General features: G+C 54.0%; 1 protein-coding gene and 1 long non-coding RNA gene across 4 annotated transcripts in view; one reads left to right on the top strand and one right to left on the bottom strand.

Annotated features, from left to right (window-relative positions):
* Positions 1 to 303: 303 nt before the first annotated feature.
* Pcdh1 (protocadherin 1) lies at positions 304 to 23447 on the bottom strand. 3 transcript variants are annotated; one of them, XM_045132498.1, is made up of 6 exons: positions 23356 to 23447; positions 13657 to 14519; positions 8399 to 10594; positions 3447 to 3666; positions 2543 to 2581; positions 1227 to 1362 (listed from the first exon to the last, which is right to left on the bottom strand). In XM_045132498.1, exons 1-5 carry the CDS (start codon positions 23393 to 23395, stop codon positions 2556 to 2558), a joined length of 3345 nt encoding a protein of 1114 aa, XP_044988433.1. In that variant the 5' UTR covers positions 23396 to 23447; the 3' UTR covers positions 1227 to 1362; positions 2543 to 2555. The 3 variants fall into 3 exon arrangements, with proteins under 3 accessions (XP_004664755.1, XP_044988432.1, XP_044988433.1); XM_004664698.3 differs by lacking the exon at positions 2543 to 2581 and having other exon boundaries at positions 304 to 1362; XM_045132497.1 differs by lacking the exons at positions 2543 to 2581; positions 23356 to 23447 and adding an exon at positions 22100 to 22180 and having other exon boundaries at positions 304 to 1362.
* LOC123454141 overlaps positions 22294 to 24715 on the top strand; it is a 51708-nt gene continuing 49286 nt past the window's right edge. The window contains exon 1 of the long non-coding RNA XR_006633188.1: positions 22294 to 22357. This is a non-coding gene — a long non-coding RNA (uncharacterized LOC123454141). The remainder of the gene's footprint in view (positions 22358 to 24715) is intronic.

Below are 24715 nucleotides of genomic sequence, written 5' to 3'. Positions count from 1 at the left end.
CCCACCCCAGGGCACAGCGCAACAGTTCCAAAAAAATAGAGATTTGTATTTTTTAAAAAAAATTAAATAAAAGCCCAGCTCTGCTGATAGGCAATTGTTACCCCCATCCCTGACCCCACCCCCACCCACCCGTTGTTTCCCTGGCCTGCACCCCCATTCCGCCACGGCCCCAGGGGTATTTACAACATGGAACAATAGAGGCCTGGGTGGGGGGCACTGCAGCAGGGGGGAGGGGGCACAGGGCAGGTCCCCCCCCAGAGGGGTCCCCCAAGACAACACAACATCAACAAGAAAAGTTGCAAATCAGGCAGAAATGGGGACATCATTCCAAGGTCCTTATATACAGACACTGCAAGACCAGTAGAGAAGGGGGTGCCCAGGTGGGATTGGCATGGGCCTGTGGCAGGCAGGTGGGCCAGCCCAGATGCAGTACTGGAAGATGAGGCCTTCACAGCACCCCCACTCCCATCCCCACCCCACCTTTGGTAACAAAAGCCCTTCAGGGAACCCCTTGTGGTGGAGAGTTTCCTCTGGGAGTTCCTAGGGGGAAGTCTTCCCCAGTTCAACCCAGCTGCAGGCCTCCTCCACCTGGTCAGCCATGCAAGGGGTGGGAGGCAGTGAGTTAAAATGTGCCACCCACTCTTGACTCCGCCATCTGCCCAAAGCTAGGGGGTGCTCCCTGGAAGTGGATGGAAGTCATTGCAGAAGAGCCCACTTGGGCATCAGCTGGGAGGAGCCCCATAAAGGGGCAGAAGGGTCTCCTGGGAGCTGGAAGGGGTAGAAATGGGAGAGAGGACCTGGACCCTGCGAAGGGGAAGGGCCAGCATGGTCATGAGGCCAGTACTCCTGATGCTCGGGCCCTGGCCATGGAGTCCACACTGGAGGGGTCAAGAGAGGGACCCTGGAATGGGCCCAGTTGGGAGCTGGCCAGCGGCTGGGGGGAGGGTGGCCACTGGCCGGAAGGGGTTCACAGGTAGATCTCACGCTTGGCCGTCTGGGCAGATGCAGGTGTGGCTGCAGGTGGGAAGTCCGAGGTCTGGGTCAGGGGGATTTCCTCCAAGGTGGCCGAGTCCTTGCAGGAGTCATGGCTACTGTGGGAGAAGGCACTGTAGGAGGGCAGGAGGCGCACGGGGGCCGTTTTGGTGTTCCGGTCTTCCGGGGGGCTGGGGCTGCCGGCGCCCGCAGGCTCCTGCCCTCCTCGGTCCTGGTAAGGCACGAAGGTGGAGAGTTTGAGGGCGCTGCTCTTGGTCCGGCGGCTGGGAGACGACTGACCAGGCATCCAGCATGTGTCAGAGTGACCAAACTCGCTGCACTCCCGGGTGCATGTGCCCGTCATGGCGACATCTGGCAAAGGGCGGAGGTCTGCAGAAGAGCAGCAGGGAGGACAGCCATCAGGTGTGCCCACCTCCGTGGTCCATGGCCTGCCACTGTCATGTCTACTCTGACTCTGAACAAAGGTACACAGCTCCTTCTATCCACCGAGCTCCGAAGCAACCCCCACACCAGACAGGCACAACCTCCTCATACTCACCTGCAGGACCGCTGTGCAGCCACCTTCTCTAACACACACACACACACACCTATCCTTAAAGAAGCACATGACCCCCAGCCCCATCCGTCCTCTAGCGCTCTTCTCTTACGCCCACCAAATCTGCCCTCAGACAGGTGCGCAGACACAGCTCATCCACACACTGTTACCGAGCTCAAGACAGGCTTAGACATGCAATTCCACCCTCAGATAGGGGTAAGGAAACCCCCATCCTCAGTTAAGGATCTCTCTCTTTTCCCCTCTCTCTCTCTCTCTCTCTCTCTCTCTCTCTCTCTCTCTCACACACACACACACACACACACACCCCTCAGAGGTAGTCCTAGACACAGAAATCTACTCTACTGGGCATATCTTCTGTTGAAATCCTCTCAAATCTCACATGCTTCCAGCTGTTCTTGAACCCCACACCATCCCAGCACAATGAGGATTTGCTTTAAAGCCAGGGGAAGGGGACAAGCTTCTCTGTGGAGTGTTCACACATAAGCACACACTCACATACTGACAAGCACGCTCATGCAGCCCCTGCCCACCTCACTCCAGCCCTTTACCAGCCACCACCCTGGCCTTGCCCCAGCTCCCTGCCCAGAACACCCACGGGAACAGGAGTTGGCCGCCTGACATCAGCAGTAGCCCGTGTGGTTGCTGGGCAGCAGGGGGGTCTCCATGGGAACGGCTGGGCCATGAGTACTTCCTGTCACAGCTGTCCCTGTCCCGCCTTCGTTCAGGGACAGCACCAGGAGATGACCCCCCTCAGGGACATGACTGAGTAGCATTGCCTGGGGCAGGGGCTCCCCTGGCACTACCCACCCTGGCTTGGCCTCCTGCCAGTGCAAGGTGAGGAGGGGACAGCTCTGTTGTTAACCCTCAAAGTACCAAGGCTCTTGAACTCAGGGCAGGGTTGGGGGACCCAGTGTGGCCGGAGCATTGGGTGGGCGGGGCTGGGTGCTGGGCCGAGTCCCGTAGACCCCAGACCCCAGAGCAGCTCCCACCTACCTGGCACTCTGCCTCAGGGCCTGCTCCGGCCAGCCGGCTCTGCGCGGGCACAAAAAGGACGAGACGGGCATGAGATCACGCATGGGGGGGGCAGGGAAGGGACAGAGGGTGCTTTGAGCCCAGGGCCAGGGAGGTTACACAGGGCCCTGTGACTCAGGGTGGAGACTGGGACTTGTCATTTTCTGGAGGGAGGGACACTTTCGACTGAGAGAGGGATGAGACCCAAGGACAGTACCAAGTTGGAGTCCATCCCATGGGCTAGCGCGTTCAAGCTCCCTGTCCACAGGCTGCCATGGACGCCTTCATGCATGCATCCCATGCACACACGCAAGCACACTCTCCCAGCACACCTCGCAATCCATTTCCACACTCACCTCTGCTCTGACCCATCTTCCTCCAAGCCCTTCCCAGACAGGCCCACCTCTCCCAGCTCTTCCTCAGCCAAACCTTCTCCCACACCTCTCCTAGGGGCATCACAGCCTTCTCTGGGCTCCTTATTACATGGGGAGGGCATACTATCATTCAAGGCCCTCTACCCACTAGAGACCACCATCCTCCTTTCAACTTTCCTCACCATTACCTGAGTCTCTTGGCTGTCATTCTTAGTTCCCTGTTCCTAGTAAGGCAGTGCTGAATACGAAGGCTCTAGAGTCAGACCTGGATGTGAATCCTCTCAGGTCTCTCATTTCTAATGGGTAATCTTGGCTAAGTCACATAACCTTTCTGAGGCTAGGTTTCCCCTACATAAAGTTCTCAGCTAGGAGTGTGAGGAGTAAATGAACAGCACTTAATAAAGAACACACGAGCAGAATTGGAGAAATGGAGGATCGTTTTAAGGTGCATCACCATTCTCTCAGGCTTTTACTCATTCCTGGGGTGCCTTGACCATGCGGATGCTCCTCACCATTCTCAGGGTGCTCCATCTCTCCTATGCTGCCATCAGGGGTGGTGCGCTCATAATGATCCTCAGGCAGGGCCAGGGGACCGAGCCGGGGCCCTGAGGATGACTTGCTGGATGGCGTCTCAGACTCCTCCAGGCCACTGTCATAGTAACTGTGCTGAGATGGGTCCTGCAGCTCCTGGGCCTGGCTGGTGGCCGAGAAGGTGACACGGCGGTGAGGTAACTGCAGGGAGAAAGAGTGTCACTGCTGGCTTACTAGCCTGCTCCATGGGTCCCAGCAGCACACCGGGCCCATCCCCAGCAAGGCCCTCCCAGGCCTCAGCAGCAGCCAAGAAGAGGTCTAGGCCCCTAGAACAGCAGGAACCCCAAAAAGCATAGACTCCAATAGAGGTGCCCCCTAATTCTAGGCTAGACCCCAGTACAGCCAAGTCCATACACTGAAAACCCCAACACAGCAAAGGCTCAGTGTTATTACAGCCCCCAGGCCACCACGATAACCCTACACCAGCTATTTCAGCACAGCACTTCTAGTTCTAACCCAGCTTCCCAACAGGCACAGCCTCCCTTTCCTTTAAGATTAGCAGCTCCCCCTGCCCCCCCCCCCCTGCCTCTTGCCTGTCCTCCCACCACAGAGTAGAGCCCAATAGCAGAATAGCACAATACCATTCAATTCCAAAGGCCAGCCTGGCCTCTAAACGCCAGCGTGGTCTTCAGCTTCCAAAACAGCTTCCTAAAAGCAGTAAACTCCTAACTCCCAAACCACTCTTCCACACCAGAACAGTCCCCTAAGATCCCAACCGCACCATTCAGCTCGAGCTCCTCACCTGTCCCACTGTTCTGTAACTCCCCATTGCCTCCATTCAAACAGGCGCCAACCTCTTGCATCCTGCTCCTCAGTCCAGGTTTGCAATGCTGAGGCTTCCCTCCTACTCAGCCCCCAATCCCCTTCAAACCTCTCCATAGAGGCCTGGGTATGGACAGGGAGGGAGGCAGGAGAAGGAGCCTGGGAAGAAGCCAGGTATGTGGGGTGGGGGAGCAGAAGTCAAAACCCACCAGAGCTCCAGATCAAGAAAGGGGCTGTAGAGGGCATGACGTCCACTAAGGATTGGGAAGGCTGATCTCAATAGGGACTCCTAGTATATGGGAAGGAGCTTCTAGGAGGAGCCACTGGCTTGCTGAAGCTAGACTGGGTCCTGTGTCAGAAAAGTAGAACGGTAACAAGCTGCCTGCCTGCCATGGGTTAACAATCAGCCCAGGAACCTGGCACCTTCAGGTCCTGGCACTTGGCACAACCAGCCAAACACCCACCTGGGACTGCCACAGATTTTCCTGCCAACCAGAAATTAGGAGCTGGGGAGGCTACAGACCCTGGACCCCTGGAGGACTGAGGAAGGAACAGCAAGGCCCAGGTCCTGTTGATGAGTCTCCAGACTCTGCTAATCCTCCAAGACAGCAACACTTCGTATTTGTTATGTAGCACTCCCTAAGAGGTTATAGAAGGGCTAAGGGAGGTGATGCAGGTCCGCACTTCTACCCCTGACCTCCATACCCATGTAGGCCTGCAGAGTGGGGATGCTAGCAAGACAAAGAGCTTCACCAACATCTCTAAGAATCACGTGATCCCAAATACTGGGTTTGGGTGATTGGACAAGGTCCTCAGCATTGACCTGTACCTCTGGGGCTGGGAGCATGGTCCACCTCATGTTGGGGTGAACAGGCTCTAGGAGGTTATGGAAGGCACAAGACAGCATTACTATCAGCACTTCTTTTTCCAGTTTTCTACCAAGGCTTTGGTCAGCAGCTTTCCCTCCCTGCAGAATCTCCCCCTGGTAACCAAGGATTTCAGCCCTGCATATCAGCAAGTCTCTCAGATCTCTTCCCCTATGGCTCTTTTCTATGAAATGGAGGCTTGGGTTATCCCCAACATTTAACATTCCACACAATTCCAGCAACTATTAAAATCTCTCAAACTCCAGTCCTGAAGTTCTGGGCTCTTGCTGAGTATTTCTAATTGGCTTCTCCTTAGAGATCCCTCAGATTCATGTCTGAAACCAAAATCTTTTTCTATAGTCAGCTTCTTATAGTTAACAATCTACCACATCACTATCCCGTCACCCATGCTCAGGAGGCTGATGCTGCCCACATGAGAATCCTGGTAGCTTACTCCTCATTCCCCATCTTTATCTGATATTCAGTAGGCTCTTGAGTCCTGGGAGCCCTTTCTGCCTAAATTCTCCCTGCCCATCATTCTCCCTCCTCCCCTCCATGATAGGGATTGAACTGGGGCAATGCACAGGCTAGGTAGGCTCTTTCTAAAACTCAGTTCACCTGGATATGTGCACTTTCAAGGACTTCCTTTTAGCAAGGCATTCGTGTCCTCTACAATCTACAGTTCTTCACTTTCTCCTGTATCCTCCACTCCAGCCAGAAGTTCTTCCCTCTCAGCTTCCAGAGTTGCTAACACAGGAACTCTAGGCAAGGAGATCCTCTTGCCTAAATCCTACTTATCATTGATAGACTGGGTCTTGGTTCCATGCTCCTCCCAGAAGTCCATTCCCATGTCTTCCCCAAGTTTCCCCATGCTGTCCTCCTCAAAGAAAGGAGGCGGCACTCTAGTCAAATAAATGTGGGAAACCCAAGAGTTATACAAGTTTAGCAGGTTCACCCTTTGTTACAGGGTTTTGCAGAACCTTTAATGACTAATGTGATAGTGAAATCTTGTACTAACTTAATCACTGAATCGTTTTTTAATTGCATAGCAGATAATGGCAGACTCTGGGAATCAGATTCCACGATGCTTTGTGTTTAAATGATGGTTTGATCAGTGGTTTTCACTTCTGTAAAATGACTAATGAAATGACCTATGTCACAAAATTATGAGCATTGAATGAACAAATTCACATATGGTACCTTGCACCTAGCAAGGCCTCCAAAAATGTAAGTGACCACTAGCAGAAGTAGTCCATGGTGTGAGCCGGGAGCTTTCCTACAGCACTTCTCACTAATACCCAAGCTGCTCTTACTGCTGACTGTTCCTCCATCAGCTAAGCATGTAGTAGGAACATGGCACATGTGTTGTGATGATGATGACAGGTAGTGTGGTTTGGTTTATCTGGATGTTAAGGTATTTGGTGTGGCTCCATGAACGGGTTGGCTTGGATTGGACAATCCCTCACAGCCTGGGAAAGGAAAAGATGAAGGAACTAAAGAAATGGAAGAAAGCAGCAGAGATTGTAAGGACAGGAAAGGAAGAGAAAGAATGAGAGTCCACCCTGCTAAAAACTGGATTTGTCCAGGAGTAAGACATAACTAGATCTGACTTTCCCAACCCCTAAGAGTTGTTTTTTTTTTTTTTACTTTGGGGTACCACAGGGCATTGGGAGTTTTCGAATGAAATCAAGGAGAGCTGGTGCCTTGGACCTCATGGGAGTGTCTTAAGCCTCTTCAGTCACCATGGAGATAGGTTTCCTCTGGCCTCAGAGACTCCCCCAGGACTCCAGGCCCCTTACCCACACTTTAGCCTCCCTCAGGCACGACCAGAGACAGGGCAGACCCAGGAGAGTGCGAAGTGAGAGATGGAGAGAGAGAGAGTGAGAGCTAGCAGCCCAGGCTGGCTGGAACAAGGAGCTGAAGGAAGGGGAGGGAGGTGGTCTTGGGCAGGACACAGAATTGGGAAGCCTCAGCCTGAAGGGTATAATGGTACAAGGCAGGTCACTGCAGAGTTGGAGAAGTCTCTCTCCTCTCCCAGAGCCCTCCCTCCCTGCAGCTAGTGATGAACAGGGCAGGGCCAGCTAATTGCTGGGTGTTGGGTGGTATTGTGATGAGGAGGCTGGGAAAGGGACTTGGGAGAAGATCTTGCCCTGAGGGGAGGTGGCTGGCATAATCAAAGGGTTCTCTGGCTTCACCCGAGGCAGGCGGCCTGCCACCTTGTCTGAGGTAGCTCAGAAGCTATTCCATTTGGGCAGATTGAGAAAACTAGCTTGGGCCAGGGAAACAGTGCATCTCCATGTGTCCTTTTTTGGTGCAAGGTGTCATCCCTAGGGAGAAGGCCTCACAAACATGGGGTGTGGGGACATGCTGCTATATACCTATATTTGTAGGCTGGAACTTTCCCCAGACTTGGTCATGGGTGTGGGGTTGGACAAGAGATGATACCCTAAGACAGGGGGATAGTAGTGCAGGCAGGTCTAGTGTGTGAGAAAGGGTACAGAGTCAGGATGGGGAAATTGAGGCAGGATTTGCGGACAAAGTGCTGCTTCCAGTCTCTCTCGCTGCTTCTCTCAGTTCCGAGAAAATAAGAAACCAAAACTCCAAAAATAGAGAACTTTATTGTCAGGGCCATATGTATAGGGCTGGGATAGGGGATGTGGGGCCCAGCCCCTGGGCCTGGGGATGAGGAAGAGGTTAATACACAGTACATACAGAAGGCACAAGTGGGGGTGTTCCCCCCTCCCCAGTAGATTCCCCACCAATTTCCCCACCAGGACTCAAGATCTCCTGTTTCCCCTCCAGAGAACACCTACATCTGGTCTCAGATGGAGGCCTGTGTTTGGAACAGACTTCCCCCCAATTTCCCTGCTCCTTCTGTCTTCAAGCCTGTCTGTTCAGCTGCCCACCAGCCCCACCTGCAAGACCCAGAGGCTGGGTCGGCATCCTGGGACCTAGCAAGTCACAGGCCTCTCCCTCCTGGGGAGGGTTAAGGAGGAGGCCACAAAGTGCGGGCTTCCTTAGCTTCCCTAAGCCGAACTCCCCCATGCCTGGGTGGGGCAGGAGGGTCCTTACCAAGGCCTCAATAGTCTCAGACCACTGGTCCCACGTCCCATAGCTAGCTCAGGCTAGCCCCACACCATCTGGGAGACACACCTGCTCCATCACTCCCACACCTCAGTCCAGATGGCCCCATGGTAGGGGTGGGGTGGGGGCTGGGGTGTGCTGAGCCGAAAGGGCTGGCCTACCTGCTTGCTGGGGTATTTGGGGGGGTTGGTGCGATAGCTGTAGTCGGAGTACTGCTCAGAGCCCGTGGACGTGGTGTCCCCGGTGCCCACAAACGTGTTTGCAGGCGGCAGGTCCTGCACCACCTGGTGCTTCTTGGAGGCAGAGGGTGACTGGGGCTGCAGCTGGATGGAAGGCAATGGGGAGTTAGAGCGATAGTGGCGGCCCAGGTCAGGGCTGCCCGGTGGGTAGTTGAGGGGCAGGTGGATGCGAGGACTGTCCCCAGGGGCATCGCTCATCAGGTTGAACTTGAGGGACTTCTGCAACCCAGTCTCATCTTCATCCTCCACTGGCTTTACGGGCTTGGGGGACTTGCTCTTCTTGCCTTTGCTTTTGTTTCCCTTGGTGGCTTTGCCGCTGGGCTTGGGGGCGTACAAGTCCTTGGTCTCCTTCTTACCGGCCTGGTAGCCACTCTTGGCCTCCCGCTGCCGGCAATAGCGCACAAGCACTGCCAGGGCGATCAGCAAGGCCACAGCCACCACACCAGCCACCACGCCAAAGAGGATGTTGCCCCGCTGCTTGGAACGCTCATATTCTGGATCCCCGGCAATGTCAATGTCTAGAGGCGTGTCCAGGCTGTGGCCCAGAAGGGTCTCCAGCAGTGTGCGGTTCGCTAGGGTCTCATTAACATAAAGGTGGACCAAGGCTGTGCCATAGCGTGGTGGTTTGCCTCGGTCGCTGACCTTCACCACCAGGCGGTGTAGACCATGGTGACGCCGCTCAATCTCCTTCTCTAGGGTGATGGCACCTGAATGTGACCCAATTTGGAAAAGTCCATAAGGGTTGCCCCCAGCGATGCTGTAGATGAGCTCGGCGTTGACTCCAGAGTCAATGTCCTCGGCTGTTACCTGGCTCACTGTCTCACCAAGGCGAGTCTGTGGGGTCAACAACCGGTGTGATGTGTTGGAGGGGGCGGTGATAAAGGGTGCATTGTCATTCTCATCCAGCACGTTGATAGTGACGCCAACATAAGCTGAGCGCGGTGGGACGCCACCATCCACTGCCTTCAGCTGGAAGGTGTAGGTGCTCTGCTGCTCTCGATCGAAGCTCAGGCTGGACAGGATGGTGCCCGTGCCATTCTGAATAACAAAGTCACCATTGTCCTGCTCCACTGAGAGCTGTACCCTAGCATTCTCCCCTTTGTCTCCATCAATGACAGTCACCATGCCCACTGGACTCAGAGCTGGCATGTTCTCCATCACTGAGAAGTTGTAGCCACTCAGCATAAATTTGGGGTCATTGTCATTACAGTCGAGCACATTGACGAGGACAGTGGCTGTGCCCTGGAGGCTGGGGCTGCCCCGGTCAGCTGCCACCACCTTCAGCTCATAGCTGTCCCTTTGCTCGCGATCCAGGGATGACTTCACACGAATCTCCCCGTTCTCTGGTGAGATGGTAAAGAGGCCCTGGGCAGCCGGCTCAGGCTCCAGAGAGTAAACCAGCTCCGCGTTAGAGCCAGAGTCAGCATCACTGGCCGTGACCTCAGCCACCACTTCACCAGGCTTATTGTTTTCTGGGAAGGCGACCTCAGTGACACTCTGGGTGAAGACAGGGGCATTGTCATTGACATCTACCACCTGCACCTTGAGGGAGTTAGTGCTAGAGAGTGGAGGGTTGCCAGAGTCCACAGCCACAATCTCAATGGTATAGTCTTTGACTTTCTCATAGTCAAGAGGGGTGGTGGTCTGCAGGAAGTACTTTTTCTTGCTATCACTGCCCGTCTCACTGGCCTGGCGTAGCTGGAAGGGCACATCACCCGCCACCACACAGGTGACAGCTGCATTCTCTCCCTCATCTCGATCAGATACCTGCACCAAGGCCACAGCTGTTTCTTCTGCCACATCCTCGGAGATGTTAGCCATCCCATCTTGATGAGTCACTAGCCCTATGCCTCTGATCTCAATGGTAGGGGCATTGTCATTCATGTCCTTCACAGTCACAACCACTTGGGCACGGGCACTCTTGGGGTTGGCACCTCGGTCCTTGGCGAGCACAGAGAAACGCAGGGTGCTTAGGTCTTCACGGTCCACAGGACCCTGAACAGTGATAAGTCCAGTGTTTCTGTCCAATCGCAGAAGACGCCTCACAACTTCTGGCGCCTGGTGGAATGTGTAGTCAATCTCTGCATTGGCACCTTGGTCTGAGTCATTGGCCTTCACCTATAGAGTAGAAGTGACAAACAAGGAGAATTGCAAGAGTTACACAGGGATAGCAAGCCAAGGGTACATGTGCTGCCAATATCCTTTTCGACAAAGGCAACAGATGCAACAGGCACGCTGAGGGCCGTTTCCCTGCTCCTGACACCACAGCAGACATTGCTAATCTTTAGCATAGATGCAGCCTATACAGATCCCTCTCAGTGACCAGACCACCACCAGAGACAGGACAGGGAAGAATTAAACTCCAGTCCTCCCTTCTGTTCCAGTCCCCCAAATATGAAAATGAAGAGCTAATAAGCAACTAGGGAAACACTCTCAGCCATTAAGCTGGTCCAGGTTCTGAAGTGATGGGAAAGTGCTTGTGTAGGCGAGATGGTGGGAATGCAGGCAGCTACGCTCGCATCACGTATACGTGTGTATGGCCATGTGAGCTAAAGGTCTATGAGGTTTGTGTATGCCTGCAGCCATGAGTAGAGGTCCCCATGCCCTCATAGAGACCACAGCCGAGGAGATTTCTATTGAAAGCATCTGTGTAGAGATAAGGCTCACAGGGAGCCCGCCAGGCCTGGCCCAGCCACCATGCTCAAACTGGGGGAACCTGTTTCCTCAACTCCTTGACTGCTGGCTGGCGCTGGCAAGGTATCAGTGTAAGGAATCCGGCCTGAGCCTGTGGCCGGGAGGGAGGGGTCGGTGTAGGCCACAGAGCCTGCTGGCAGCGGGCTGGGCTTCCAGCAACAAACAATGAACTATCTGTCCTTTGCAGTGGGCACGCCCTCCCACGCCAATGCCGACGCGCACTGGGCCCTAGTCTATACAAACAGGGGTGGTGAAAGGGCAACAAGAGCCAGGTGGAAATGGCCAAGAAGTACCACTGGTGAGGGTTGGAGGTAATCTCTAACAAGAAAGAACGGGGTGGAGCATGTGCATATGGCAGTTCTTGGGGAAGGGTAGGCATAACTTGGCAGAGTCGCTGGCAAGCAAAAGACTTGGGTTCAAATCCCAGCTCCACCACTTCCCACATAACTAAGTAACCTTGGGCCAGTTATTTAACCTTCCCAAGCATTGGTCTATAAATATCTAAAACAGGGGTGAATAACAGAACTCACTTCACAGGATTGTGGTGAGATCAATATGGGAAAATGCCTAATGCCTCCAGGCATATGGCAAGTGCTTACTAAATAACATTCCTTCCTCTTTTGGTCTGTCTGTCTACCATCCAGCCTTCCACTTGTCTCTAAGAAATAAGTAACACCATGCCAGCCACTGTACCTCCTGTCCCTCAAGCCACTGCTGGCCTTCTGCTCTTCCCCTTGGGAAGGGGCACTCCAACTCTATAGAAAAGCCAGAGCTAGGATGGAAGAATGGCTTAGTGGTTAAGGCAGTTGCCTACAAAGCCAAAGGATCCAAGTTTGATTCTCTAGGACCCGTGTTAGCCAGATGCACAATGTGACGCACGCATCTGAAGTTCATTTGTGGCGGCTGGAAGTCCTGGTGCACCCATTCTCTCTCTCTTTCTTTCCCCATCTCCCTCTTTCTCTCTGTCAAATAAATAAATACTAAAAATAAATAAATAAATAATAAAAAGCCAGAGCGTTTTTTATAGACGAGACCCCTGGGCAGGGGCTCCCAGCTACCCTGGTGTCCTTCACAGCTTTGAGGGCAAACCCTAGCAGTTTCTCCTACTCCTGACTGCAGTCTAAATGTCACCAACTATCTGGCTCTGCTCCCCCAGTCTCCTTGCCGCCCAGCTTATCTGCCTCTTGCCATCTGTCTTTGTCTCCATCTATGGCTCCTGGCTTCCATTTGTCTGCTTCCCATCCTCACTTGGTTCTGACTCTACATATTTCTACTGCCTGTTCTTCCCTACCCACCTTTCATCCCCACTGACCGCTCAACCCACTCTTGCTGTCTGATCACACCAAAAGGATGTAGAGCCATTAGGCTCCGAAGCTAGACTGTGAGGTGTGGTTCAAGGTGGCCTCTGTCCTCTAGGCTGAAATATCAGGTTAGTTTTTTAATCTCTATGGGCTTAGCTTCCCATCTGTGAAATGGGGATAATTCTTACTTACCTTGGACTATAAGGATTAAAGGATATAATACACATAGTACGTTTAGAACAGTCCCTGGCACCTAGGCTATTATTATTCACCATCCCCGACAGTCCGGCTCTTTTCTTTCTGAGCCTCATTTTCAGGTTCCAGAGCTCAGAAGGAAGGGTCTCCTAAGCTGAGTAACAGTGTCTAGGACAGATGAGCCCTTCTTGGCTCCCACACATCATGGAGACAGCTTCAGCCCATGGGGAAGGAGAAAGGAGCTGGGGTTGGCAGTAGGCCAGGACTGAGATGACAACAGGAGATACACCCACCTGTCTGCAGGGACGCTTTCTTTGCTCCTTCCCAGGCCCCAACCCCACCAAACTGCCCAGCCCCTGGGGCAGTTCCCATGGAGAGGGGTACCGAGAACTTTCTCAGGGTCTACTGAACTCCCTGTTGTGCCAAGCACACCATACCATGGTATCCCATGCCTAGAGAAGGAGGCAGGTGTATAAACAGCCAAGTGTGGCTTACCAGAACTCTGCGGACCCTAACGTGATCTCATGTGATTGTTGGGGAAGGGCATAGTGGGGCTATGTCCCCAAGTGCAGCAAAATCTCACCTGGCTAAGGTGAGGTTCCTGCTTCTGGTTAGGAAAATATTCTTATCACAGGAGGTCTATTGGATAAAAGGTAAGTCCCATGCTCCATCTCAGTTCCCCTGGATGAGGGAGAAGGCGCTTCTTGGATTGGGGAAAGTTTCACTTCCCAGGTTTCCCTGGCTTGAGTCTGCCTAGGGGCGAGAGGTGCTGTTCAGGTGCTATGTCACTGTCACTTTGGTAGCTTGACCGAGGAAGACAGCACTGTTTGTTTGGGTGGGGGTAAGGAAGTTGGTGAGAATGCCTCAATTGGCTGGAGCTGGGGAGGAGTGGCTCCCTACAGTGTTCTGGCGTTTTCTCTCCTGGTTAGGGTGGGTTTCCATTTCTAAAGGTGGGTTCCCCTGACAAGTTAGATGGAAGGAGCTTCTCACCTGGATGACCGAGTGGCCAATGGGGCTATTCTCAGACAGCTCAGCTTCGTAGGAAGGCCGCTCAAACTTGGGAGCATTGTCGTTGGTGTCAAGCACAGTGACACGCAGCAGGGCGCTGCTGGCGCGCGGAGGACTGCCGCCATCCTGCACCTTGATGGTGAGGTCATAGGAGTCCCAGCGCTCTCGGTCCAGGTTGCCCATCACAATGAGCTGTGGCTGCTTCTCCTCTTGGTCCTCAGCCACCTGAAGCCCGAACAGCTCTTGGGCCTCGGGCCCAGCCTGCAGCTCATAGGATGCCACACCATTGGGGCCAGCATCACGGTCTGAGGCCAGTGGGATGGGGAAGAGAGAGCCGATGTTGGTGTTCTCGGGGATGGCCAGCGTAATGACTGGAGAGGCAAAGTTGGGAGTATTGTCGTTGATGTCCTGCACCTCTATCTGGCCCTCTAGCAGCCGGGGACTTCCATTCTGCACAAGGTCTGTGATAGACACCTCAAACTCAAGGATGCAGGGCTCCCCGGGGAGCTGGTTCTGGCATTCACGAAGTCCCTCACGGTCAATGGAGGTCTCGGTGGTGAAAATGTCACCTGTCTTGCCATCCACTCGAAGGTACGGAGCACCTACCTCCAGTTTGTACAGATGGCCTACGTCTGGAAACCCATAATCAGCAGCAAGGCTCCCAATGAGGGTGTTGGGTGGCTGTTCTTCTGGCACCTTGTATACCACTCGAGTGGCACCGCCTGCAGATGGAGCCAACAAGAGCAGCACTACCAGCAGCAAGGGGGGCAACAGCAACCTCTGCCCCCCCGGACCTGGGCTGGGCCTCAGGGGCCCCATCCTGGCAAGCTCCAGAATCAGGAGAGCTGCAAGAAGAGGTGAAAGAGAGGCTGTGAGCCCTGCGTGCTGCCCAGAGCTAATCCCCCCTCCGCACTCCCTCTGCCACCTGCACACCATTCTCCCTCAAGGAGAGTCAATCCCAGCCCAGAAACTCGAGTCCAGAACCCAGTGCTCAGGAATCCACGTCTCACCCAGGGTGGAGTGTAGCAGTTGTGTCTGGCCCAGCTGGAGGAGCTGGTGAGAGGACTGGCAGGGCTAAGCTCCCGCCCATGACACGCCCTTACCCACCTGACATTCCCTGGGCACTGCCCTCCCCTCCCCTCCCTGCTTTTAGCTCAGTGCTTTTCACAACACCTCCTTCTCACCAGCATCCTGCCTTAGTCACCCATGGTAATTACCCTGATACTGAGATAGGGAGCAAAAGCAAGTAGAAGGGTTAGGTCTTGGATACATCCAACTGGAGCAGCCTGCCCCACATCTGTAGCAGAAAAGAGACGCAAACCTCCCTAGATGTCCCAGATCTTGGGGGTCATTATCACATACCTGTACACCCAAGTTGGCTGGAGGAAGGAAGAGAAGTGTCTCATTTATTTCTCTTCCAAGATGCCAAGTCAGCCTATGAGATATGACATCTCAAAAATCCCCTTTCTGACCCAAACCAAAAAACAGAAACCCTAGTGCCCAGTGTTCCCTTCCCCACAAAAGACAGTTTTGATTGGCTATCAGTGAAGGCTTATGAAACGGCTGGGGTTAAGAAGGGACGTTAGCCCTCTCTGACTCAAAGCACTGCGCATGCACACAAAACATACCTACGTGGCCAGTTCCTAGTGATCCTCTCCTCTCAGCTTACTGCCGTGGGCAGGTGTGTGGAGGAAGGGAGTAGAGGTCAAGATTGAGGTCAGGAATGATCGGTTCTCAAACTGGCATTGGGAGCTGCCCTGGCCTGTCCTTAGCAACTGGGAACCCAGCAGGTCTAATTGGGACAGAGCTGCGATGACAGTGTCAGCCTTTCCCTCCACCCTGACTCACACCCTCTGGTCTCTGGATGATCATCTGCCTCCTCTTTTTTATTTATTTATTTTTGGCAGCACTAGGGATCAGGCTCCACCACTGACCTTTTTTGTATGGCAGGATCTCACTCTAGCCCAAACTAACATGGAACTATGTGGTTCCAGTCTAGCTTTACCTCACAGTAATCCTCCTACCTCAGCCTCCCGAGTGCTGGGATCATAGGTGTGTGCCACTGCACCTGGCTAGTCCTTGGCTTTTTGAGGCAGAGACTCACTATGTATTCCAGGCTGGCCCTGAACTCAGTAATGTTATCAAACTGGCCTTGAACTCCTCCTGACTCAGCCTCTCGAGGGCTGTGATTATAGACATGCACCATCACATCTGGCACTGGCTCCTGTATGGCCCCATTCCCTAACTACATTCAGCTTCTACTGTACACTTAGCCCCTCCCTGTCTCTAATTGGTCTGGTCTATCCCATACCTGCCTCTCCTTGCCACCCCCAGATCCTTCCAGTTAGAGCTGGACATGCTCTAGACTACAAGTTGCACCACCATCACAACTGCTCTGTTACTTCATCCCCACGTTGAGGCTATCCACTTGCCCACCCCACCACACCTGCTAGCTATTGTCTTAGTTTCTCATCTACAACAATGCTATGGCTAGCCCCTTCTCCAATTAAATCCCAAGTTTCTCGCCCAGTATTTTCTGTGGTGGGTTCAGTCTACTTTCCCTACCCCAGTACTGCCACTCCATGCCTACCACCAACCACACCCATCCCTTTAAAGGCAGGTTCTGCCACTCACCCCCATTCCCAGCTTTCTTAGGCCTTTCCAGCCCACAGTGGCCTCTCCTCTAACTCACAGCTACTTATTGTCTACTCCAATCCTAAGGCAATGAATCACTGGCCTGTCTGGGATAACACCTGGCCCTGTTGTTCAACTCTAGTGTTGGGCACCTATTCTTGTGTTCTGTCTTGCCAGACAGATGCCATGCATCCTGAAGAAGGGGCAAGACTTAATATACTCATGCACCTCCTCTGCCCCTCATGCAGCTTAGGAAAGCTGGGTACACAATAGGTGTTCACTCACACATCCAATGAATGCTTATTAATTACTTGGTCCTAAGCACTAGGACACAGCAATAAAGACTGGCCTTGTCTGCTATGATGATGGCTCTAACTTGATGACTATCTGTCAGTTTTGTGGGGTTCTCATTGTGTAAATCAGCAGGGTAGAAAAGAGACCAGGTTGTGGCATCAGTCTGAGGCAAGCTCTAGCTGTCCACTTCCTGGCTGTATGACCTGGAGAAAATGATTTAGATCCTCAGTTTTCTTATCTGTCAAATAGACATAATACTATTTCCTAGGAAATTTTGAGGTAATGCAAGCTAAATGCCTTTAATGGTACAGCACTCAACAAATGATCCCTCAAAGCACTTAGCAGAATTGTAGTTACAGACCTATTTGGGTAATTAGCTAATGCCTGTCTTTCTTACAAACAGTAAGCAGAGAGCCTCAATAACAAATAGTAATTTGTTATTTTTGTTTTGAGATAGTCTTTCATGCTGTAACCAAGGCTGTCCTAGAACTCAAGGCAATCTTCCTGCCTCAGCCTCCCACGTGCTGGTATTATAGCTGTGAGCCTCTATTTTGTATACTCTGCCACCTGCAGGGCCTAGCATGGAACCTAACACGCATGATGGTGGTTAGCTTTTCCCTGAGCCTCTCCTGTGTGGTCATTGCCTGTTCTCTTACCAATTGCCTTACTTTCACTAGGAACTGACTGGGGTAAAATGTAACACTTCTCCACTTACAGTACACAGCAGGCTCTCAGCAAATGCTCACTGAATGGATGGGTTGCTTACATAAGTCAAGCAGTTAAGCCAGGCATGGTAGTGCGTGCCTTTAATTCCAACACTCCAGACGCAGAGGTAGGAGGATCTCTGAGTTTGAGGCCATCTTGAGACTAGTGACTCTAGCTTGAAAAACCTAAAAAGCAAGCAAGCAAGCAAGCAAGCAAGCAAGCTTCACCTTCTCTGGGGCCCCTTTTCCAAGCATAGGCCCCTCCCTGGTCACTCCTCAACATGTAAGGACATTACCAGATTAGTGTGCAATCTTATTGCCAACTGCAAACCTAACCTCTCTCTCTTTTTCTTTTCTTTCTTTCTTTTTTTTTTTTGAGATAAGGTCTGGGCTAGGATTAAAGACATGCACCACTATGCCTGGCCAAACCTAATCTCTTCTTATTTTTTTTTTTTTTTTTTGGTTTTTCGAGGTAGGGTCTCACTTTAGCCCAAGTTGACCTGGAATTCACTATATACTCTCATGGTGGCCTTGAATTTACAGGGATCCTCCTACCTCTGCCTCCTGAGTGATGGGATTAAGGGAGTGCCACCACAACTTTCAAACCTAGTCTCTTTAAAGGAAGAATTTATCAGGTGCCCTGTGATCCACCCACCATTTTACCACTTCCAGCCCCAATTCAAATACATCCTCAGGGGACTGTCTCCAAAGAATCTCATCCTGTCCTCCACATGCAAATGTAATCATTGTAGCCTGACTTCCTGCATAAAAGTTGGCAGGTCAGGGGTTTTATGGGAAGGACATAGAAATTTACCCCTGACAAAGAAGGGAATAAAGCAATGTCCCTCTGTTCCCCCTCTCCAAATCAAAGATAGTTAACATTTTGGGGTCATATCCCCTGGAAGAATTTTATAACACTACCACACAACAAATTAAGGGGTCCATGGCCTAGTACAGTCAGGGTAATGGATTCATTAGCCACTCCAAGGGCTAATGACTAAGCCTCCACCTTGGGGCTTTCATCCCACATCATGGTGACAGCCTTAGACTTTAATTCCTCCACCTTCTGAACTTGCCCAGGGAAGGGAAGGATTAACACAGGGTAGTCAACGAAGCTACAGGTGTCCTGAGAGGTAGGAGGAGTAAGGGAAAAACAGGGCTGGGTGGGGGGAGGGATGCCCAGAGTGGGGATGTAACCTAGGGTTTAGGTCCTCATAGCACCTGGAGAGTTCCACCAACATAAGGATTATCTGGCCCCATCCTCAGGAATTTTGATTGGAAGGTGAGACCTGGAGAAGCCCCCAAGGCAACTGTAATAACAAAGGACTGGAAAACAACTTTTAGATACTCTAGGTTCATAGAGTTAAGAGCCTGAGGCCCTACAAACCACCTTCATCAACACCACCTTCTCCTCTGCCAACATCATTCCTGGCCAGCAAATACTAAGGTTTTACCAACACATGAATGTTTTACAAACATGATCTCTTATTGAAATCTCCCAACCCTCTAAAATGGATATTATTATAGCCCCTTCCCCATATTACAGATGATCAAATTAACTCAAAAATATAGTACTAAGATTGGGCTTGGTGGCTCTTAGCACTCAGGAGGCTGAGACAGGAGGATCACTGTGAGTTTGAGAGCAGCCTGGGATACAGAGTAAGTTCTATGTCAGTTTGGGATAGACTAAGACCCTGTTTCAAAAAGCAATTTTGGGCTGGAGAGATGGCTTAGCAGTTAAGGTGCTTGCCTGAAAAGCCAAAGGACCCAGGTTTGATGCCCCAGGATCCATGGAAACCAGATACACAAGGTGACACATAAAAATGGAGTTTGTTTGCAGTGGCTGGAGGCCCTGGCACACCTATTCTCTTTCTCAGCCTCTTTCTCTTTCAAATTAGAAGGAGAAGGAGGAGGAGAAGAAAAAGCCAGGCTTGGTGGCTCATGCCTTTAATCCCAGAACTCGGGAGGCAGAGGTAGGAGGATTGCTGTGAATTCAAGGCCACCCTGAGACCATAGAGTGAATTTCAGGTCAGACAGCCTGAGCTAGAATGAGACCCTATCTTGAAAAACCAAATAAATGAATAAATAAATAAAAAATAAAATTCTATCTATCTATCACCTCAATCATCTTGGGTCACAAAAGCAGAAGAGCCAGGATCTAAGACACAGAGTGCCTCTTCTCATCCTAGAGTCTGTGGGGAAGGCTGAAAAGGAGTCAGCAGAAATGTTTGAGGCTGGGAGATGATATTTGTAATGTTATCCACACTACCCTTACCCCCAGCCTCAAGCTGCCAGCCCTGCATGGCAAGGAGGGGATGGGGAAAAGGGCCTAGGGAAGAACCCAGACAGTTCCAGCTGTAGAGTCTTGGCTGGGAAAGGCAGGGACAGCAGTAAAGCGGCCCTTCTTCATCCCTACCCTCACCATTACTGAACTTTGTCCCTAGCAGTTGATGTTGAAAGTCATTAGTCTGAGGCAGCCTTTGAAGCCATTAGCTCTCTACCTGCCTTATCTGCCTTCCTGGGCAAGTGTGCCCCTTCTCTACCTAGTGACTCAGTTGCCCAAGACCCCAAGAAGACAGAGCCTAAAAGTAGGGTCAGGCACAATAACCCATGTCTAGCAAGGCTGAGGGGAAGAATCATCAGGGGCATAGGAATGAGGGATGAGGGTTCAAGAGTCCAGGAAAGTCGAGAAGAACCCCATCTGTGTCAACACTGAGAAGATACAAGGACAGGTGAGGGTTCACTTAGAAGCTTCATTTCCAGACCACTTGGGGTGGGGGGGCCAAGGTCCACTTCTTGCTGGATGCTTTGAGCACAGAGCTATCCCTGTCTCAGTGACCAGGTCAGCTCTGAACACCCACCCTTATCCAAGCACTATTACACAACAGTCACTGCCGCTGCAGGCACAAAACACCAAAGGACAAAGGGATCATCTGAGAGCCAGAGCAGAGGGTAGGCAAGTGAGGCTGTGTGGGGTGGAACTGTTCAGAGGCCCCCCACAGTGAGCAGCTCTCAGTTCTTCTCTCCCTTCTTCCACAACCCCCTATTAGCCTCTGCAGGCTTTCGGGCACCTGCAGTCTTGAACCAGATTGTTGGGTTCAAACCGTTGCTCCACCCCTTCCTTAGCTGTGTGACTTTCACCAAGTGGATTCACTTTCTGAACCTGTTTCCATATTATAAAATAGAAGTAAATCCTGCCTGTTGACATTGAGAGAATAAAATGAAACCTGATATGTGGTCCATCACATTGTAAAATATTTTTTTAAAATCTTCCAGTCTCAGAGCATATTATTTCCAGTACTGGGCACATAGTAGGTGATTTTGGGTTTAATAAATGAGTGCGCTAATCTCTTACCTTTTGGCAAGGCCTATGAAGGCAAAGATGGGATTATGTTTTACTACCGCACCTTCACTACCCATCATGGGCACTGATAGGAGACAGTCTTTGTTGAAAAGAACACCAACTAGCCTTGCTTATCGCAGGGGTGGCCCTCGCCCCACACCAGAAGAGCCTCAGTCAGCACTGGTTCCTTCTCAACTCCTCTCCACCCAGGGAGGCCTTCTTCCGGGCCCTTCCACCCCGCTAGCCCAGGCATCAGCGGAAGGGGGTAGCAAGACGCCCCTTTCCAGCTGAAGTTCCTTCTGAATTTGGAATTGGAGTGGGAGGGAGGAAGGGCAAGACAGCTATATGGGGCTACCCCAGAACCCAGACCTGCTCTCACTAACCTGCCTCGGACCATCTCTGAGGCCTCTTTCAGGGTTCTCCCTGGAGCTCACCCTCTGTCCTAGACTAGTTACAGGTTTCAACCCCCTCAGACCACTAGTCAAGAAAGTAACAACCACTCTGCCCAAACCCAGACTTCTGCGTTGTCACAAACACTTCTGGGCTACGGTTTTACAGGTAGCTGGTGCTGGAAGAAGCCCTGCGTTTTCAGGCACAAGTTCCCGGGCTTGGCAAGGCTTGAGCAGCCCCCGCCCGCACCTCCTGGGTCAGCGGGCGCTCACAGCACACACCCAGCGCGCCGGGCACCTCCGCCTGGAGGGCGCCCAGTGAATGGAGTCGGGGACCACCGCCGCTCCAGGGGTGCGGATGGCCCCACCCCGCCCCCACCCTGGTGGCGCCCGGCCTCCCGGAGCCCAAGGTGAGACGACTCGGGGGCCCGAAGTAGAGAAAGCGCGCCTGGGCCGGCCAGCCTCTAGGTTCCCTCGCCCCCGGGGCCGCCGCGGGGAATCCCTCTTCCTCGGCCTCTCCGGGCCGGGCCTCGGGTCTCCCGCAAGCCGGCGCCTGCAGGAGCCGCGCAGCGGGCGCCGGGAGGGGGCGGGGAGGAAGCCGGCGCCGGAATCACAAAGCCGCGAGCCCGGTCGGGCGGGGACGTTCTCATAAAACCAATTCTTTTGCGGCCGCAGAAAGGTGATATCTGCCCCGCACTCAGTCTTCGAGGGCCAAAGAGTCGCTCCCAGTCTTTCCTTCCAGAGGAATAGTTGCTGACCACTGCTGCAGAACCTGGGGCCAGAAGTCTGAGCTACCCGAGGATTGCTGGGGGAGGGGGAGGGGAGGGACGGCGAGTCCATTTCGCCTCCCAGTTTTTCTCCTGCGCAGGCCGCGATCTCCCTTCTGGCCCCAGGGCCAGGACAGCACACGCCACTGGCCAGTAGCTGGGCCCGGGCTGGAGTCGCGCAGGTGTAAGACCACCCAGGTGTGCAGGACCCAGGTGTGCTACGGGCCCAGGTGGCTCAGAAAACTCAATGAAATGGCCCGAAAAAGATCACAAACACCACCCCCAGGGTTGTACCTTTTGCTAGGGGAGCTCGGGCCTCGGGGCCCCAGAGAGGCGGTACGGCGCGGCTTGCCAGGTCCAGCTCGTTCCCGGAATACCCAGTCGGTCGGGCTCCGGAGTATAGGTGGGGGAGGTGCCCGTCGGCCAGCCAGTCCGGCCGGCCCCGGGGCTCCCGCTGTGCCGGTATTTACCACAATGTCCTAAGGTGACTGGACGCCCGAGGCTCACCCAGCCGCTGGTCCCTAAGAAATCTGCCCGCGAAGAGACGGAAGGGTAAAGTGTGCGTGTGTCTGTGTGTGGACTGCTGGTGTAAGGTGTGTGTGTGTGTGTGTGACAACAGTGTTAGATGCGTAAAGTGGTGGATTATGTTTGTGACCGCGAAGTGCTGCGGTAGGTGCCTCTGACTGTTAGGGTGTGTGCCACGAAGGCGTGTGCTGAGACATAGGCTGTGTGTGTGGGTGCAGTCCAGAGGGACAGGCGAGACCTGTGCTGTGGACCTATGTTCTAAGGAATGGTTAGCAATTTATGTGAGGGTGTGTTCCTTGAAGGAGTGTGTGTGTGTGTGTGTGTGTGTGTGTGGAGGGGGTGTCTAGGTTGTGAATGTTCACCTGGAGAACTGTGGCCGGAACACAGGGGCACGGGGTTGTGTGTCTGGCGTTGCCCAGCGTCACAGGGGATCGTCTTGTGGCTCCTTTCGGCCCTGGGTTGTGTGTCCCTGCTGCGGTGGATCGTGCAGCCGCGGAACTAGATTCCGAGCTGATGACTGTGCCCCAGTGGGCGCTGGTGTGCGCGAGGTATGTCTGTGTTCACGTATGTACGGATGTATGCATGCGCGTCTGTGTGTCAGTGGTGTGGCCCACCAGGTGCCCGCGACGAGGTGGAGGCGCCTGAGTGAGCTGAGCTAGTGGCCCAACAAGTGTGTGTGGGATACTGCTCCTCGCCGGCCTCGTCCTCCAGCGGCCCCCCACCGAACCGGGACCCCGGAACCGTCTCCATTCCGTGCGCTCTCGGAGTCGCCCATCTCCGCGGCTCCCAGCGCGCCCGGGTGCGGACGCGGGGGCTGGGGCGCCGTCCCCGTCCCCGCGCTCCCTTCTCTCGGCCTCTCGCCGGGGACCCAAGAGGCCAGGGTGCCTCCGCCGCAACCCCCACTCGGGGTCCCAGCAGCCTCCACCGCGGCCCCGGCGCCCGCCTCGCTCGGCCGAGCGCCCCTCCCTCAGCTCCCGCCGGCCATCGCCTTTCGGGGCCCCTCGCCGTCGCCGCCGGGTCCTTACCCGCCTCGGGGCAGCACCGGCCGCCCGCCCCGCTGTCCATGACCCGCCGCCGGCCCCGGCTACGGCTGGATTCGGCTGGGGCTGGCGCTGCGGTTCAGGCTCCGGCTCCGGCTCCGGCTCCGGCTGGCTCTGGGCGCAGCAGCCCGGCGGCTTCGCGTCCGCGCCGCGCTCCCGCTCCGCGAGTGTGCGAGTGTGTGAGGCGGCGGCGGCGGCGGCGGCGGAGCCAGCAGCGAGCGGAGCGCACAGCCCGGCCCGCCCCCTCCCTCCCCCTCCCTCCTGGCCCGCCCGCCCGCCTTCCGCCCGCCTCCCGTCCCCCCACTCCGGCCGGGAGGTGGAGCCCAGGTCCGCCGTGGTCCTGCTGGGAGGGGACCCTGAGCATCGCTCCCCCAGATCAGGTCCCCTCCCCTTTGCCCGAGTCTTGATGCACAGGCTGTCCCCCCGCCCGCTGCTCTGCACCGGGTACTCATCCCACCCAAGCCTCTCTATCTTGGACCCCTCTGGAATGGCTCTCCTGGGCCCCTCAAACACCTGTCTCCCACTCTGCCCTCTGGGAAGTCGAGGCAGGGCAAGTGGGTCCCCTAGCTCCTTCCCTGGCACCTTCTCTGGCCACCTGCCCCTCCAGGTCCACCCTCTTCCCGCCCAGACCCCTGCATCACCCCGCGTGGCCCTCCCTCCCTTTCCCTTGAGCTCCCGGGAAGTCCACCCCTCCCCCTCGGGCCGAAGCCGCAGAACGGTCAGTCTCGGTGGCCGAGCAGCCGTGGGGGTGGGACTAAGAAGGGGACCGTGGGAGGGGGATGGGATCTTGAAGATCTAGAGGGAAGATAAGGGAGATGTACTAGTGTGAGGATGAAATGGCCCTCCTGGTCTCAGGCTAGGCTGTTCGAGGGTGTCCTAATCACCTGCCCTCAGGGCGGTGTAGTGCTGTGGCCATACTATTTTGCCGGTGGCGCGCGCGCGCACACACACACACACGTACGCACGCACACACACACACACACAAGCAGAATCATACGTGTCTGTGCCACGCGAGGCCGCGCAGTGTCACGGCCTGTGTCACACGCACTCGCAGTGACACACGCTCCCTGTTACACTCACACTCAGCGAGTCACACACGGTGTCACACGCAGTGTTTCATACACTCCAGTACTTGGTATCTCTCGCTCAGCTCTGGCTCTCTGGCGCCATCTAGAGGTATTTGGGCAGCTTGGGAACTCCCTCCTGCTCAGAGTTTGGTACCCCAGGCTGCCAAGTGCCCCAATTCAATAGGATCTCCTGCTTGGTGCCTCTTATAGTCCAAAGTCGAGTGTTCTAGGTTAAAAGAATGGGTAAAAATATGTACATCAAGACCTGGCTCTGAATA

This window comes from Jaculus jaculus, chromosome 13 (assembly GCF_020740685.1).
Source record: "Jaculus jaculus isolate mJacJac1 chromosome 13, mJacJac1.mat.Y.cur, whole genome shotgun sequence".
Lineage (NCBI taxonomy): Eukaryota > Metazoa > Chordata > Mammalia > Rodentia > Dipodidae > Jaculus > Jaculus jaculus.
The sequence above is the reverse complement of the archived record's forward strand: the minus strand, read 5'-3'. Positions and strand labels throughout refer to the sequence as shown.

Excerpts from the sequence above, each read along its gene's own strand:
- Pcdh1 (XM_004664698.3), bottom strand. The coding sequence starts at position 23,395 with ATGGACAGCGGGGCGGGCGGCCGGTGCTGCCCCGAGGCGG. Across the intron at positions 14,520-23,355 it reads CCGGTGCTGCCCCGAGGCGG|CTCTCCTGATTCTGGAGCTT; the intron begins GTAAGGACCCGG and ends CTCTTCTTGCAG. Across the intron at positions 1,363-3,446 it reads GATGGAGCACCCTGAGAATG|ACCTCCGCCCTTTGCCAGAT; the intron begins GTGAGGAGCATC and ends GCTCTTCTGCAG.